Genomic DNA, 16,307 nt, shown 5'->3' on the forward strand with positions numbered 1-16,307 from the left:
GCTCAAGTCCTTGGGCCCCTGCACCCCTGTGGGAGACCCAGAAGAAGCTCCTGGCTCCTGGCTTTGGATCGGTGCAGCTCTGGCTATTGCAGCCATCTTGGGAGTGAACCAGTGGGTGGAAGACCTTTCTCTCTAACTCTACCTCTCAAATAAATACAATTTAAAAAAAGAGAAATGCTTTTTTTTTCAAATAAGTCCTTTCTCGTTGTTTAATAACTCTAGAAAGCAGTTCATTGTATTTTTAATTCAACTGCAAGTCCAATGATGTGTACATCAGACTTTGTAGTACCCTCCCCTCTAACATGCTGATGATGGGGCTCAAGCTCTACAGAGACCGAACTAAATGACACAGTAGAGTTTTGTTCAGGAAGATTATGAAGCTTGGTTTGGCAGAGTTTTTCCATTTCATTCTTTGGCTAAGTACTGGCTCAGGCTCTGCACATGATTTGTTGTGTAACTACTAAAATGATCACAAGGAACGCAGCTCTAACATGCTATGGAAACACTAAATAATACCAGAAGTGAAAAAGAGATGCAGAAATTATAAGAAAAGTGGGATGAGAAAAGGCATAGGAAATACCAAAGTTGGACAAAATCTGTCTTTCATCTCACAGCCACTAATCAGACCACCATGCATCATTTCACATGAAGGGAACGCAGAACCTAGGAAGCAAATCCCTTGTGTGGAATGAGACCGTGGTAGAAAGGCAAGGATTGTAACAGTCATGCGGCCTGTAAAGACGGGAATCCCCTAAATGCCTCAACCTCCAGAGGAAAGGGTCAATAATGCGAGCACTTCACAAGCGTTGGGGCCCCACCCCCACCGCCCTGACCAAGCTCTGGATGGGAGACCCAGAACGCCAAGGACTAGCTCTACCTTCTGATCTCTGACCCAAGGGTAACTCTTGTGCCCCATGGCAAAATGCCAGGCAGTGCTAGGTTCTCCTTCACAAGCTCCCAGTGATCTCCGCCTGACCAAGGATCAACCTTTCACTCATAAGCAAATGTAACAGTTGACTAAGTCACACTTTGTTCTGGGTCTTTCTTCATTTTGAACAGAAATGTTTAAGTTCATTCACATTCTACCCCTTGTTAGCCATAAAATAAATTTCTTCTGGGTCTGGCATTGTGATGTAGTGGGTAAAGCTGCTGCCTACAGTGCCAGCATCCCATATGGGTGCTTGTTCGAGTCCCGGCTGCTCCACTTCCGATCCATCTCCCTGCTAATGTGCCTGGGAAAGCAGTGGAGGGTGCCCCAAGTGCTTGGGCCCCTGCACCCATATGGCAGACCTGGAAGAAACTCCTGCCTCCTATCTTTGGAATGGCACAGCCCCGGCCATTGTGGCCACTTGGGGAGTGAACCAGCAAATGGAAGATCTCTCTCTCTGTAATTCTGTCTTTCAAATAAACCTTTAAAAAAAGCAATTACTTCTTTTGAGTCTCCCAAAAGTTACAGAAGTAGATTTACTCTGGAAGGCCAAAGCCCAAGTGGTAAATCATGCCACACTGCAAATCATTAAAAAAGGGTAACTATACATCGAGGTTTTCCTTTGATCTTTAGTTATATATTTATTCTTTATGGCATGGCATACCATAAAGTATGAACACTTAAAGTGTTCAATTTGTTACTTTGGGTGCCAGCTTTGGACTAATATTTGATATGTTTTTCTTCGTTTAGAAGGATCTGATGAACCTTGGGGCCTGGATAGGAGTGAACGAGAGCATTATGACTGCTTTTACAAAAGTCACCTTTCAGACCTCTTTTTTTAAAGATTTATTTATTTATTTGAAAGTCAGAGTTACACACAGAGAGAAGGAAAGGCAGAGAGAGAAAGAAAGAGAGAGAGAGAGAGAGAGAGAGACAGAGAGAGAGGTCTTACATCTGCTGGTTCACTCCCCAATTGGCCACAACGACCAGAGCTGTGCTGATCCGAAGCCAGGAGCCAGGAGCTTCTTCCAGGTCTCCCACCTGGGTGCAGGGCCCAAGGACTTGGGTCAACCTCTACTGCTTTCCCAGGCCATAGCAGAGAGCTGGATGGGAAGTGGAACAGCCGGGGCTAGAACAGTGCCCATATGGGATGCCGGCACTTCAGGCCAGGGTGCTAACCCGATGCACCACAGCGCCAGCCCCCAGACCTCTTTTAAAGATTTAATCAGCATGTGCCCAGGTGGTGCTGTTCCTTAGTGGGCTAAGCCTCCACCTGTGGTGCCAGCATCCCATATGGGTGCTGGTTTGAATTGAGGCTGCTCCTGTTCCGATCCAGCTCTCTGCTTATTGCCTGGGAAAGCAGTGGAAGATGGCCCAAGTGCTTGGGTCCCCCTGCACTTGGGTCCCCCATGTGAGCGACCTGGAAGAAGCTCCTGGCTTCGAATCGGCCCAGCTCCAGTCGTTGCGGCCATTTGGGGAGTGGAAGACCTCTCCCTTTCTCTTTCTCTCTCTCCCTCTCTCTCTCTACTTCTCTGTTTCTGTAACTCTGCCTCTCAAATAAATAAAAAGATTTTAAAAGTTAAAAAGGATTTAATCATTATTTCTCAATATCACATGAAGACAGAATCAAAAAAGGAAGACCTATATATACTTCCCTACTTCCCTTACCTCTTTGAACACAAACGTTGGTTTAATGGTGTGAGAGAGAGAAATGCACAGTTCTTTTTTTTGACAGAGTGGACAGTGAGAGACAGAGAGAGAGACAGAGAGAGAAAAGGTCTTCCTTTTCCGTTGGTTCACCCTCCAATGGCCGCCATGGCCAGCGTGCTGCGGCCGGCGCATCGCACTGATCCGAAGGCAGGAGCCAGGTGCTTCTCCTGGCCTCCCATGGGGTGCAGGGCCCAAGCACTTGGGGCCATCCTCCACTGCCTTCCCGGGCCACAGCAGAGAGCTGGCCTGGAAGAGGGGCAACCGGGACAGAATCCAGTGCCCCGACTGGGACTAGAACCCAGTGTGTCGGCGCCGCAGGTGGAGGATTAGCCTATTGAGCCGTGGCACCGGCCACAGTTAGTTCTTATAGTTTCATAGTAACAAGGGCCTTGGTGTCAACAAGAGCAGGGCCGGTGCTGTGGTGTGGCAGGTAAAGCCTGAAGTGCCGGCATCCCATATGGGCGCCGGTTCAAGTCCCAGCTGCTCAAGTCCCTCCAGCTCTCTGTTATGGCCTGGGAAAGCAGTAGAAGATGGCCCAAATCCTTGGGCCCCTGCACCTGTGTGGGAGACCCTGAAGAAGCTCCTGGCTCCTGGCTTCGATTTGGCACCACTCCAGCCATTGTAGCCATCTGAGGAGTGAACCAGTGGATGGAAGAAGTCTCTCTCTCTGCCTCTGCCTCTCTGTAACTCTGACAAATAAATAAAGCTTTTAAAAAAATTAAAGAGAAAAATATTCTGTTCCATAACCTGAGTTACTACTGATGGCTTTTATTGGATCTTATCGATTTATAACATACATTTACAGTGTACTCAATATATGCCCAACACAGCTCTAAGTACTTCACACTTATTAACTTTTTAGGCTTAGATGAGGAAACAGAAGCCCAAACAGATGAAGGGATTTGCACAAATAACTGGCAAAAATTTGAACCCAGGTAGTTTGGTTTTAGAGCATGTGTGCTTGATTTCTTCGATGTGTATTTAAGTGAATTTTTTTTTTTTAGTTTTTATTTATTTGACAGGTAGAGTTATAGACAGTGAGAGAGAGAGACAGAGAGAAAGGTCCTCCCTCCATTGGTTCACTCCCCAAATGGCTGCTACAGCCAGAACTATGCCCACCCGAAGCCAGGAGCCAGGTGCTTCCTCCTGGTCTCCCATGAGGGTGCAGGGCCCAAGCACTTGGGCCATCCTCCACTGACCTCCCAGGCCACAGCAGAGAGATGGACTGGAAGAGGAGCAACCGAGACTAGAACCCGGCGCCCATATGGGATGCTGGCACCGCAAGGCGGAGGATTAACCAACTGAGCCACGGCGCGGCCCCTAAGTGACTTCTTTTGAATAACATGTTATGGGTACATTGAGGCCAGCACATGGGTTTGGTCCTTCTCCACATCTCCCAGACCTAGAAGAGTATCCCTACACACAGTGAACACTGAGCTGTGGAACTAGATGTCTTCTAAGGACAATCTGTAGTTTTCAAAGCTTACTGACCTGGGGCCAGTGCTATGGCATAGTGGGTAAAGCCTCTGCCTGCAGTGCTGGCATCCCATATGGGCACTGGTTCAAGTCCTGGCTGTTCCACTTCTGATCCAGCTCTCTGCTATGGCCTGGGAAAGCAGTAGAAGATGGCCCAAGTCCTTGGCCCCTGCACCCACGTGGGAGACCTGGAAGAAGCTCCTGGCTCCTGGCTTCAGATCAGCTCATCTCCGGCCATTGCAGCCAATTGGGGAGTGAACCAGCGAATGGAAGACTTCTCTCTCTCTGCCTCTCCTTCTCTCTGTGTGTAACTCTGACTTTCAAATAAATAAATAAATGTTAAAAAAAATCTTACTGAGCAAATTAGTTAGTTTTTGCTGGAGGGTATTTAGGATTTAAGTGTTCTTCATGAAGCAGCATCATAATAGACACTTGAGTGAGATGACATGTTGTTTAACAAAACAACAGCCACTGAGTCGGTACCATGTGCAATATGCTACAGGAGTGGTAAGAAAAATATACAGTAGATCCTCATTGTAGGTTTCCATTACCTGTGGTCAACCAACATTCAAAAATGTCAAATGGAAAATCCCAGTGCACTGCCCTGAGGAGTGTGATGAAATCTTCTACTGTTTTGCTCCATCTAGCCAAGGACAGTGAATCATCCCTTTGTCCAGTATATCCATACTATATGTACTACCATCCCATCAGCTACTCGGTAGCCACCTTGGTTACTAGAGTGAGACTGACTGTGACTGTCATGCTACTGCAGTGCAGGCGTCCCCGTAACCTTCATTTTAATTAATGATGGCACCAAAGTGCAAGAGCAGTGCTACTGCTGATTATACAGTATTACAGTATTGTTAACCGTTGCTATTTTATTACTTGTTATTGTTCACCTCTTACTATGCCTAATTTCCAAATTAAGTTTTACTTCAAAGTACTTTAAAAAGCTCATGCAAAATGGAATTTAAATGTTAAGTGAAAACTTTTTCTGAACTATAGTTTCTTCATAATATGCATCTTGCATGAACTTTTAGGACGCACTCTATGCATCATGTAAAAGTCACTAGGTGGGGGAAGAGTCCTCATATCCTCTTAAACTTATTAAGACTTATTTAACTTATTAAGGCTTTTTAAAATAGACTTGTCCCTGCTTTCCTTAGGATGTACATTTCACAGGACATCTGCATGCTGTATCTCACACAGAAAGCCTTCGCAGAGACATCTCCACCTCTGCAAAGACTCTTTGTATAGAGATTGGGACTTTCTACTCAATAACCTGCATTTTCCAATCACCACATTAAAAAGTACTGCAAGCAGCCTGAAAAAAAAAATGCTAGAGAACTCTTCACGCAGCCTGGACTTCATTTCAGTAATTTAGAATGAGCCTTAAGCCACATTGCACAGTGATGGCAGCCACCATGCTTTCAGTTGATTCCAGCTTCTAACATATATTTGTTGCAGCAATCTTTTTTTTTTTTTATGAAGCCAATAGTACCAAACAGAAAAGGCCTAGATCTTATCTGTTCCTTGGTAACATATGCACTCAATAAAAGTAACAGAAAATATTTCCCAAAATTACAGTAAGGGAAAGAGATAGGGAACCCACACTTGCCAGGGTATGTGATAAGTTTATGCAACAATTTCCTAACTAGTTTTGAATTGAACACTAGCACACAAAGGATGGAGGATGAGAAGGTTCCTAACTTTTCTTCTACTAAAGAGAGTATAAAAAGCATGGCAAGATACAAGAAGCAAGGTAGCATACATTCAGAAATACCTGTAGACATGCTGTAGAATGAAATTGAAATTACATAAATACTTGAAAGTATGCCTTGTGTTTTAAATTATTAGGCTCAGTTATGATCTGTAAGCTAAAGCACCACTGGATGAGAGTACTTCGTAAAGTTCATAGAGAAAATGAATTAAAAGTTAAGTTTACTTAGGTGAATGTTTCTGAATTCATGTAGTTTTTTGATAATACATGTTTCCTATGAACTTCATGAAGACTCCTCATATCAACCCCCTTGAATGTGGCTCTATTTTTCTTTGGAATATGTCATCTCAAATCATTCAAATTTTGACACTTCCCACACACCTATCGCCCCCATCCCCTCCATAGGTTGAATCCCACCTTCCCCTTTGTGAACCGAGTCTTGAAGGTTGTGAGTGGAGAATAACATTAACATTTACACTTTGCTTCTTCAAAGTTTTTTGTATTGACTACTTGGAAACATTACACGTACAAATCATTTGGAGAACTAGCATAATAATTTTTTAGTAGCCTTGCAAGTGTCACAGCATTACACACAGACAAAAATGAAGGGGAAGCGATAGAAGCTGTTTTCAAGGCAGGACAGTCATTTAGACATCGCAATGTTAAGGCAATGATTTCTAATTATAGCCTGTGTAGTTTGGGGTGGGGGTGTAGACATAGTCCCATTATGTCAGTGTTAATTGAAACCATGAGAATGCAACTCTCTTTGGCATAGGAGCTATTAATTTTCATGGTGCATGTAACCACTTGTGCATTTCTGAAAGACCACAACAGATTTGCCCTTCCAGGCAAAAGTGCTGCTACAAGCAGGTAAATAAGAAATGTATCATGAAGCATGACAAATAAAGATGGAATAAGTAATACAAAGATGTGCAGCACCAGGGTATTCTTGCACCATCTGTTACTAATTAAGAGGACTTTTATGAAGTTTGAATTGTAAAGCTCAACAGAGTAAGTTCAAATCACTGGCTGTTTGGGCTCAGTGAAACTGAAGCAAGGCACATCTATTTCAAGTAAGAAGTGCCTTTCTCTTGAAGTCAGTTATGCTTGCTGGTGCTAATAGCTTTTCAAAGGCTTAGCGATAATCAGACCACTGCTCAACTTCTAACTGCATCTCCTCTGTTGCAAAAGCAAACTGGAAAGGCCGGGCAGCCACTCAGAAAGAGAAAGTGGGAACATCTCTGAGTGAATCATGCAATCAGCCCTGAGACAGTGGTGCTCTTCACATTGGACTTTAAAGGCCTCTCTGTAGACGGAGTGAGTGAGCTGGCTCTCTTCAATTAGGAGACACGTTCCCTACTCTGAAAGGGCTTTCTGCAAGCCCAAGGCAATAAATTTTATGGAGTACCAAAGGAAGGTATGTTCATTGCTTGGGGTTTTCTACGTCCACCTGCAAACGCTTGAGCAGATATTAACAGGGGTGGGAACCCATAGGTATGAAAGCAACATTGCCTGTGTACCCAAACTGGTAGAGACTCTTATACAGTAACCAGATTGATTTGTCAACATGCTCAATTTGAAATACGTTTTTGATAGCCAGATCACTTATTGTCTTCTCCAAACCACTGTCATTTAAATTCTGTTGACATTAATTTTTTGGAGTATGAATACCAGTTAACCAGAATTTTCTCAAGTGTGTAAGAAATGCCTTGCATGCTTATATATAGAAATATTCATTAGATGATAGAATTTCATATAATTCTTGTTTTAATCAGCTTTAGAAACTGATTAGATGTTTATGATAATGGAATTTAGATGATAAAAATCAACTTGGCTGAAGGGTTTTATTTTAAGTCCTTATATTTGGAACATCAGCAATGAACCACATTTAAAAAAGAAAGTTTTCAATTAGGAAGGAGAGAGGGAAGGAGAAAGGGAATATCATTATGTTCTTAGACTTCTATCTAAAGATCACATTGACCAGCTGCCTGCTAAGGCGCCTGGGAAAGCAGCACAAGATGGCTCAAATCCTTGGGTCCCTACACTCATGTGGGAAACCTGAAGAAGCTCTTGGTTCCTGGTTTCTGGCTTTGGCCTAGCCCAGCCCTGGCCATTGTGGCCATTTGTGGAGTGAACCAGCGTATGGCAGATCTCTCTCCCTCTCTCTTTGTGACTCTGCCCTTCAAGTAAAATAAATCTTAAAAAAAAATAAAATTAAATTAAATCCATTAAAAATTAATTAAAATAAAAAGTGAAATGAAAAAAGCGTTCAATCATAAACACAGCACTTAAAGTAGCCATGAAACATTATTTTCAACTAAACAATTGGCAAATAATGTTTACTTTACATAAATTGGGTCACATAGCTTATATTCATTGTATTACTATAAAACTGCAAGTATTTGTTAGGCACATACAAGAATACAAGGAATATAGAAGATCAATTATTTTTTAATTATTTATGTATTTGAGAGAGAGAGAGAGAGGAGAGAGTGAGGGAAAGAGAGAGAAAGTATCTTCCACCCACTGGACCACTCCCCAAATGCCCACAACTTCTGGGCTGAGCCAGGCTGAAGTCAGGAACCAGGAACTCCATCCATGTCTCCCACCTGGGTGACAGGGATCCAAGTTCTTGAGCCATCACCTACTGCTTCCCAGGCACATTAGCAGGGAGCTGGATCAAAAGCAGAGCTGGGACTCAAACCCAGGCACTCCCATATGGGATGCTGGCATCTTGACCATTGCTCAAAACGCCCATCCCAGAATAGACATCAATTCTTACACAAACAAAGAGAAAACCCTGAGGGGTATATTTGGAAAGCAACTTTCTCAAAGAACTTAACCAGTAATACATTTTTGCTCTTCAGAAAAATTCATACCCAAAGCAACATCAGAAAGTGGTGGCGATTATTTCACAGTGGGATATATGCTCTTCATGGCATAAATGGGGGTGTCTGATTCTTAGATATCAAAGTTAGGTTTATCGATTTCCCACAGTTAGTTCTGAGAACAATGTGGAGAATGCAACACAGGGAAGCATCCTGGGAGGTAAGGTGATGTAAACAAAGGCAAGCCTTCTTGCCTTCAATGGTCTAACCTCTAATCAATTGTCTGAATCACTTCCTTATTTTAGTCACCCTCTCTGATCCTAACTTGGAAGGTTCCAGGAATCTCACGTGTCTAAAGTGGCTCCAACTTCATAAACAGACGCTAACTCCACGGTAGGCCTGTATCACCTGTTGGGTAATTATTTCAAAGAATTATCATTGGAACTCAGAAGAAGAGAGGGATGGTTAAAGAAATCACCTTTCAAACACGTGCCTTCTCTCTCTCTCTTTGGCACAAGTATACACACATGTGCACATGCACACACAGTCATTCAAACCACACAGTGGCACTTTCCTGTATTTTCAATTTAGGATGAATGCAAGGAATTGCGCAAGGATGACAAATATATTAGGTGACCTACAATGTGAATGCATTCGATCTGGATTAGTTGTGCAGTACTTTAGGGACTCCAACGTAAGCACCTCCAAAATTAATAATGGTTGCTAGGATTGGCAGAAGTTCAAGGACCAGATTATTTGTCTGATTGTAGCAAACATTTCCCTACTTAACGCTCACCTACCTTGATATACTCCAACATTTTTTATTTACAATGAAATTATCAGGAGGCAAAGGAATAAATAAAACCGTATCAGAAAGAATTGGTTTTTTGACACTTTATAGCCTGGAGACAGACAGAATACACAACTCTGTAGTAACAAATGCAACCGATCAACTAATCCTTAGTATCATCCAATTCTAATATGGAAAGCCTATACGCGTCTCTTTTTCAAAACATACTTGTGTAGAATCTTTATCTTCACCCCTGTAAATAACAATTTCTTCTCCAACTAGCCATACAGTCTGCCCAGAATTGTTCTGATTCCTTATCAACGATTAGTGATGCCTGTTGCCTGGGCATAATGGTAATAAGCACTGCGTAGTTTAGATGTTTACTTACTAGGTTTTACCTACAGCTAGGTTGACCATGACAGCCATCAGGTGGCAACTTGAGTGTGGCCATGCAATTTGAGTTGCCCATTCCTCTAGTCCTCAAAGTCTCCACGTGGCCTAAGCAGAAGCTGCTATCCTTTGTGTACCTAGGCTAGTATTTTAGCAATGACCTATGATTTGCTTTGTCCTTTGAGTGTATGAAGTTAATAGCACTAAGATGGGTCTTGCAAAGGTAACTTCACTCCAGCATTTTTGTTTCTTCCCTGGTTTGGGGACATGGAAGGGTAGAGGTGGGCAGGTATTCAGGAAGTCCTGAAATACAATTAGGGTGTGGGGAAGGAGCGGTACAACCTAAGTCCTCTTGAAATCTTGCTCCACCCACCCCCACCCCATTTGCATAAAATCAAGGGCAACAAAGCCTTTCTGGCAGAAGCAGTTGGTAAAGGCACAGATGCGCACTAGAAGGTGCCCCCCTCCCTCTCTCCCTCCTCAAGGAGGCTCCAGAGGTGCCTCCAGAGGTGGCTCCAAGGAACACAGTGGGAAAAATACTGCTCTCTTCCATTTCACTTCATTTACAAATGAAATATCAGAGTTCGCTCATCACCTCCTGCTCTTACATTACAACTTAGTTTTCTATAAACAAAGTCACTATCAAGAGCAGTGTGGGCCACATTCATGATCACAGAAAGCACTGACTAATAAAAGAGCTGCAAGTCCACCAAGATCATGCATGCATGTCAAAGTCTTTTCTAGACTAGAACTGGTAGGCTCACGCACAGTCACCACCAAACAACCAAAAGAAGAGCCTGTATGTGTACAAGGAGCATTCCAAGAGTTCACAAAAACTTCAAACTGAAAGATAATGCAAACAGCAGGTGGACCAGCAGTTGGGATGTCACTTGTGGATGCCAGTGCAGGTTAAGCCACAGTCTGCAGTGCCTGCATCCCATATGGGTGCCGGTTAGAGTCCTGGCTATTCCATTCCCAATCCAGCTTTCTGTTAATGCACCTGGGAAAGCAGTGGAGAATGGCCCAAGTGCTTGGGCCCCTGCACCCATGGCAGACCCAGAAGTTGTTCCTGGTTGCTGATTTCAGATTGGCCCAGCACTGGGTGCTCCAGCCATTTGGGGAGTAAACCAGTAGATGGAAGATCTGTCTATTTCTCTCTCTCTTCTTCTCTTGCACTGTAACTCTACTTTCAAGTAAATAAATAAATCTTAAAAAAAATAGATGTCACTTGTGATGCCCACTTCCCATATATACAGGAATGTCTGGGTGGCAGACTTAGCTCCACTCTCAATTCCAGCTTCTTGTTGATTACAGATCTTGAGAGGCATAAATAATGGCTCAAATAGTTGGGACCCTGCAATCTACATGGGAGACCTGCACTGCATTTCCAGCTTCTGGCTTGGGCCTTTGGAGGGTGAGCCAGTGGATAGAAGTTTGCTCAACCTCTCTCCCTCTCTTCCCCTCTCTCCCCCTCTCTCCCTCCCTCCCTCCCTCCCTCTCCCCTCCCTCTCCCTCTCCCTCTCTGCCTTTCAAATAAATAAGTGAATGAATGAATAAAAGATAATGCACATTTCCATGAATTTTTTGAAGTCCCTCATATAATTCACTAAAGGGTAAGTGTACTCAGAGTGAAAATGAGTGTGAAGGAATTAAATCCATTTTTAAATCAAGATTCCAGAGTGATCATACATCTGACTTGTACGAATGGCTACCACTGGAAAGCCTAAGAATGATATATAAAGATGTTCATCCTAGAATTGTTTAGTAATTCTGAAATGTACATGTACGAGGGTAAGGACAAAATCTGAGCAAGAAGACACAAGAAAAAAAGAAGAGAGTACAACTGAGCCCATGGAATTCCGGTGGTACCTTCTCTTCCTTTCCCGAACGTTCTCTTGAAAGGAAACAGAACAGAAACGGAGAACGTAAATAGCGCTTACCACAGAGACTTTGCTCACTACATCTCTTGCAACCGCTAAGCCTTGAGCAAAAGTACGGGCTGCTACGAAGGCACGAGTGACCTGCAGCTTCAGCTTCCGCGGGACGTCTCCGAAGGGCTTCAGCTGCTCTGTGTACTTGCTCACGCACTCCAGATACTCGTCGGTAAAGTGGTACTGGGAGTTCACCAGGCGGAACATGCGCTCCAGGAGACGAACCCAGAAGTCGTTTAGCATTTCTTCCAGGTTCACGTTCCCCACCACGTAGTAGCGCTTCAACTCCACAAAGAGATCTTTAAATAGCTCAGAGTTTTGCATGTATAAGCGGCCATATGTCTTCACAAACATATCATTCAGGGATTTCTCAGCATTTTCAAGCAGCTCTTTGAAGAATTCTAAAAAAAACAACAAAAATAAACAAAACAAAACAAAAAGAAAAGAAACATGAAGGAAAAGGCTTTTTTGTAATAATACAGTTAAAAAAAACTCCAAAAAATTCAATTGGAAAACATGCCTGTATAAAGGGTTATTTACTTTTCTGGAATCTGCCATCTCAGATCATTTCTCAACGAAAGGAAAGCCATGTCACGGCGTCACCTACATATATGTCTGTCTAAAAGAGGGGACAAATACAATTCTAAACAAATAGCTTCTCAGGAGTTGGTACAACACGAAAGTCATTCTGCTTCTCATATTCCTATATGATCTCAAGGTGAACAAAGAATCGGACAAAAATAGGTACAAGAAGTCTCAATCTTGAGGTTTTCCAGAACGTTTTACTGCAAGGATCTAAACCAAAGTTAATCATGCTCCTTAATTGTAACCTAAGACCAAGACAGATGTTTTCAAAAGTTTTTACTTGAGCATGATTTGTTTTCCTTTTCTTCTCCTTATTTATCTACACGGCATGCCTGGAAAATGCTCGAGGCAAAGAAACATAATGAAACACCCCTAGAAGTAAGCGCGTGAGTGTTCTGAAGTAAGTTCTCAGACCTTAGTACAAATGGGGCCACCAAGTTGACCCCAGGTTCCTAATGGATTTATACAGTGAGCGCCAGGATCCTGTGCGTGTGTGTCTGTGTCTGTGTCTGTGGGTAGGTGGGGAGAGTCGGGGATGTGAATGCATAAAGAACTCAATCATAGCTTCTATACATATGACAGCATGGAAAACTCATTGAAAAGTACAAATGAGAAGACCAGGCTATTTCAGATCTGTGTTTTGGCTCCCACGTAGCCACTACCTAAGTGTGAAAGATTTTTATCTCTTCAGTAGAATTGGTAAGGCAAATTAGCTTGCTCCTGAAGCTTTTCTCAGGGAGTCCATGAAAAGAGAAGCCCCCAGTGTATCTGTAACATTAGTCATTCTTCAAGAAGCTCTTGCCTGGTACAAAAACAAACACCTCATGATATCAAGTTTATAGGCAGGAAATATAATAAATACCAAAGCAAAATTAAAGGACCACATCAAATAAGAAACTGCCTTTAAGTGAACAGGGAGCAGAAAGAAAATATGACGCCAGCTTCAAAGCCAGAACATTGGCGAGCTTATCAAAACGCAAGAGCTACAAAACCATTCTCTTCTCACACTGGGTGGGCAAATCAGAGACTGAAAACTAATTGCAAATAGTTTTTCAAAAATCTGGTCTGAGTAGACAGACGCATCGGGAGGGAGACAGATGTGTTGGACATTCGCTACATGCCAAGAGATTCTCTATGAATCTCTGCTTCTCATGTTCCTAACTCATCACTCTGCTTCTCTGGGCTGGGGCAGAAGAATCTGGTTCTCTGTGGATCCAGCTTGTCAAACCTTAAGTGAAATGTTTTTCGTAGCCTTTCTCCTTGTCCTTTTATCTAATTTTTGTCTATGCGGGTACTTAGAGAAGCTCACAGAAAATGGAAGTAAAAGGTAAGTTTACTTTGGTGCAAAGAAATTTTGAATGCCATACCTATAACGGATTTTCAAACAGTTCTTGGGAATGGGTATTAAAAAAAAAAAAACTATGCATGGATCTCGTTTTTGCACCAAAATAAACGTATGGTTTAATTCCATTTTTCCACGAACTTTGTGGCATGCCTTGTACTACTGCTTGCCTTTGATTTCCTGGGCTTTTTTCAGAGAAAGGAGAATGGATTCCCTCTGCAGAGCAAACATAGGCAGGTCACTCATGCCCATCACAAGAGCAAAGCCTGGCATTTTTACCGAAGCTGTGTCCCTGAGACAGAGAGGGCTGAATGTGCATAAAGAGCAGGAGAACCCAATAAGAAGGACTGGATGCGAAATCAGCTACTTTGGCAGACCTTTTATTCTGCCCCAAATCCCTGCTAAGTGGTTCTCAAAGCAGAGGCCAAGGACCAGCACACCCCAGCATCACCTGGGCACTTGCTCGAAGTGCAAGTTCTTGGCTTCAGCTCAGACCTAGCAGACTCCAAAACTCCAGGGTGGAGGGATGGGGAGTCCAGCCATCTGTGATTCTGCGGTCCCCTGAAGTTGGAGAACAATTCTGGCTGCTGAAACTATGCCCATCTCACCTCTCACTAGCAACTGCCAGCAGCTCAGGGGCTGTGTTGGGTGTGTAGCTTTCAGGAAAAGTGATAATGTTTTAATTAGGGGAAGATGTCTTTCCAATGAATTGCATTTTTAGAAAAACTGTTACATTCTTAGGAGTGATTTTTAATGATCTCTTGGGGTCAAATTTTCTTGTGTGGAATTCTCTCTGCTAAGTGTTAAGGTAGATGATGAGATGCATGCAGCTCTTTTTCAGAACTCAAAGTGGGGGAGTCCCCCTTAAATGTCCTCTGGGCCATGTCCCACAGCATGCTTATCAATTGCTAGCATCCTCCCCTCCTGGTTCTTCTACACTGGGTACATAAATGTGCCCAAAGGTTTTTTGTGCTATTACACGCCCAATGTGTTACCCAGATAGTTGTCACAACCACAGGTTGTTTCCTACAACGGGTAATAATATTGCTCATAAAATTGGCACACATACGAAACTGAATGTTGAGACTTACTTCCACTTGGGCTTTCATATTCATTTAGTAAGTGATTTTCAGTACTCACTTGTCTTTTTAATGAACGACATCTTCAGTTCTGTTGGTTTTAGGAGGGGTTATATTCAGAGTGGCATGTCAAGCTGAGCTTTAATTTAAAATTTCTGGAAATGAAAAGTTCATCCTTTAGGCTTCTAAATGCTGTCGGTCAAACAAACATTAAAAGGTTGAACATTCTCCAGAAAGAATAAAATATTCTTAGAGTTCCTATTTTGGATCAGCAGCTCTTATGATATGGGTGCGTGAGTACAAGAGAAATGATCTAATGAAGAAGAGACTGACTTGAAAGTGACATGCAACACTACCATGCATCTTTTTTTTAAAGATTTATTTATTTATTTGAAAGTCAGAGTTACACAGAGAGAGGAGAGGCAGAGAGAGAGAGGTCTTCTGTGTCCGATGGTTCACTCCTCAGATGGCTGCATTGGCCAGAGCTGAACCGATCTGAAGCCAGGAGCTTCTTCTGGGTCTCCCACACAGGTGCAGGGGCCCAAGGACTTGGGCCATCTTCTACTGCTTTCCCAGGCCATAGCAGAGAGCTGGATCAGAAGAAGAGCAGCTGGGACTAGAACCGGCACCCATATGGGATGCTGGCGCTTCAGGCCAGGGCTGTTAACCCACTGCGCTACAGCGCCAGCCCCACCACCATGGATCTTACTTTGGTTCCCTGACTTCCATTCTGTCTAGGAAACTCATGTGTGTGTGTGTGTACACGTTAGTTTGTGCTTTAAGTAATCAGCTTGCTGCTATATACATATGAAATCCTAACTCATTTCATCTCTCAGAAAATGTATTTCCTTTCCTTCATGTTTTGAAAGAGTCTTTAATGTGGCCACATAAGTGGCAAATATAAAGACCATTTGAGTGTGCCACATGGTTAATAAATGCTTGGGAAATTCTACAAAGGTGATATAACAAGTTGAAACCTCACAATTTAATCTCTCCAAATGGCTATGCAATTTGGCAAGTATGTACTGAGTGGCCATTATGGGCTCAAATCAAAGTACACAGTTTCCATGCCTCTTAACCTTCTTCCTGGCCAATCAGACCATAATGAAAATTTCTAGAAAGACAAATTTCCTTCATCCAGTTCACCTTTATTTTGTCACCACTCTCCACACGTGGTTTTATGAGTATACTAGAGGTTTTTACAAAATCTATAAAGCTCTTTAATCTTTCATTTTATATAGCAAGTTCTGAAATATTCATCTATTTCACCTTTGGGAGCCAACAGAAAAAAAAACTCAAGAGATCTAGAAGACTTAAATTCATTTTTCATTAGACTTATTCTTCCTGGCCCTGTTAAATGGCATTATTCTACCTATGCTTTTTGCCCCAATGGGAACTAGCAAGGATGGCAGGAATGATTTAAATTCTAAAATCCATACCAATTAGGTACCTTATCAACCAAAGCATAATAATTTGCTATTAGGAAAAATGGAAGAAAAAAACCTTTTGCATCTGTTCCTCTTGTTAA

The 16,307-nt window shown here is 42.7% G+C and overlaps 1 protein-coding gene across 1 annotated transcript in view; it reads right to left on the reverse strand.

Moving 5' to 3' along the window:
• GPC4 (glypican 4) overlaps positions 1-16,307 on the reverse strand; it is a 119,969-nt gene that overhangs the window by 12,440 nt on the left and 91,222 nt on the right. Inside the window, exon 4 of the mRNA XM_070067376.1 lies at positions 11,783-12,174. Coding sequence (XP_069923477.1) covers positions 11,783-12,174 — 392 coding nt within the window. The remainder of the gene's footprint in view (positions 1-11,782; positions 12,175-16,307) is intronic.

Source organism: Oryctolagus cuniculus, chromosome X (assembly GCF_964237555.1).
Source record: "Oryctolagus cuniculus chromosome X, mOryCun1.1, whole genome shotgun sequence".
Classification (NCBI taxonomy): domain Eukaryota; kingdom Metazoa; phylum Chordata; class Mammalia; order Lagomorpha; family Leporidae; genus Oryctolagus; species Oryctolagus cuniculus.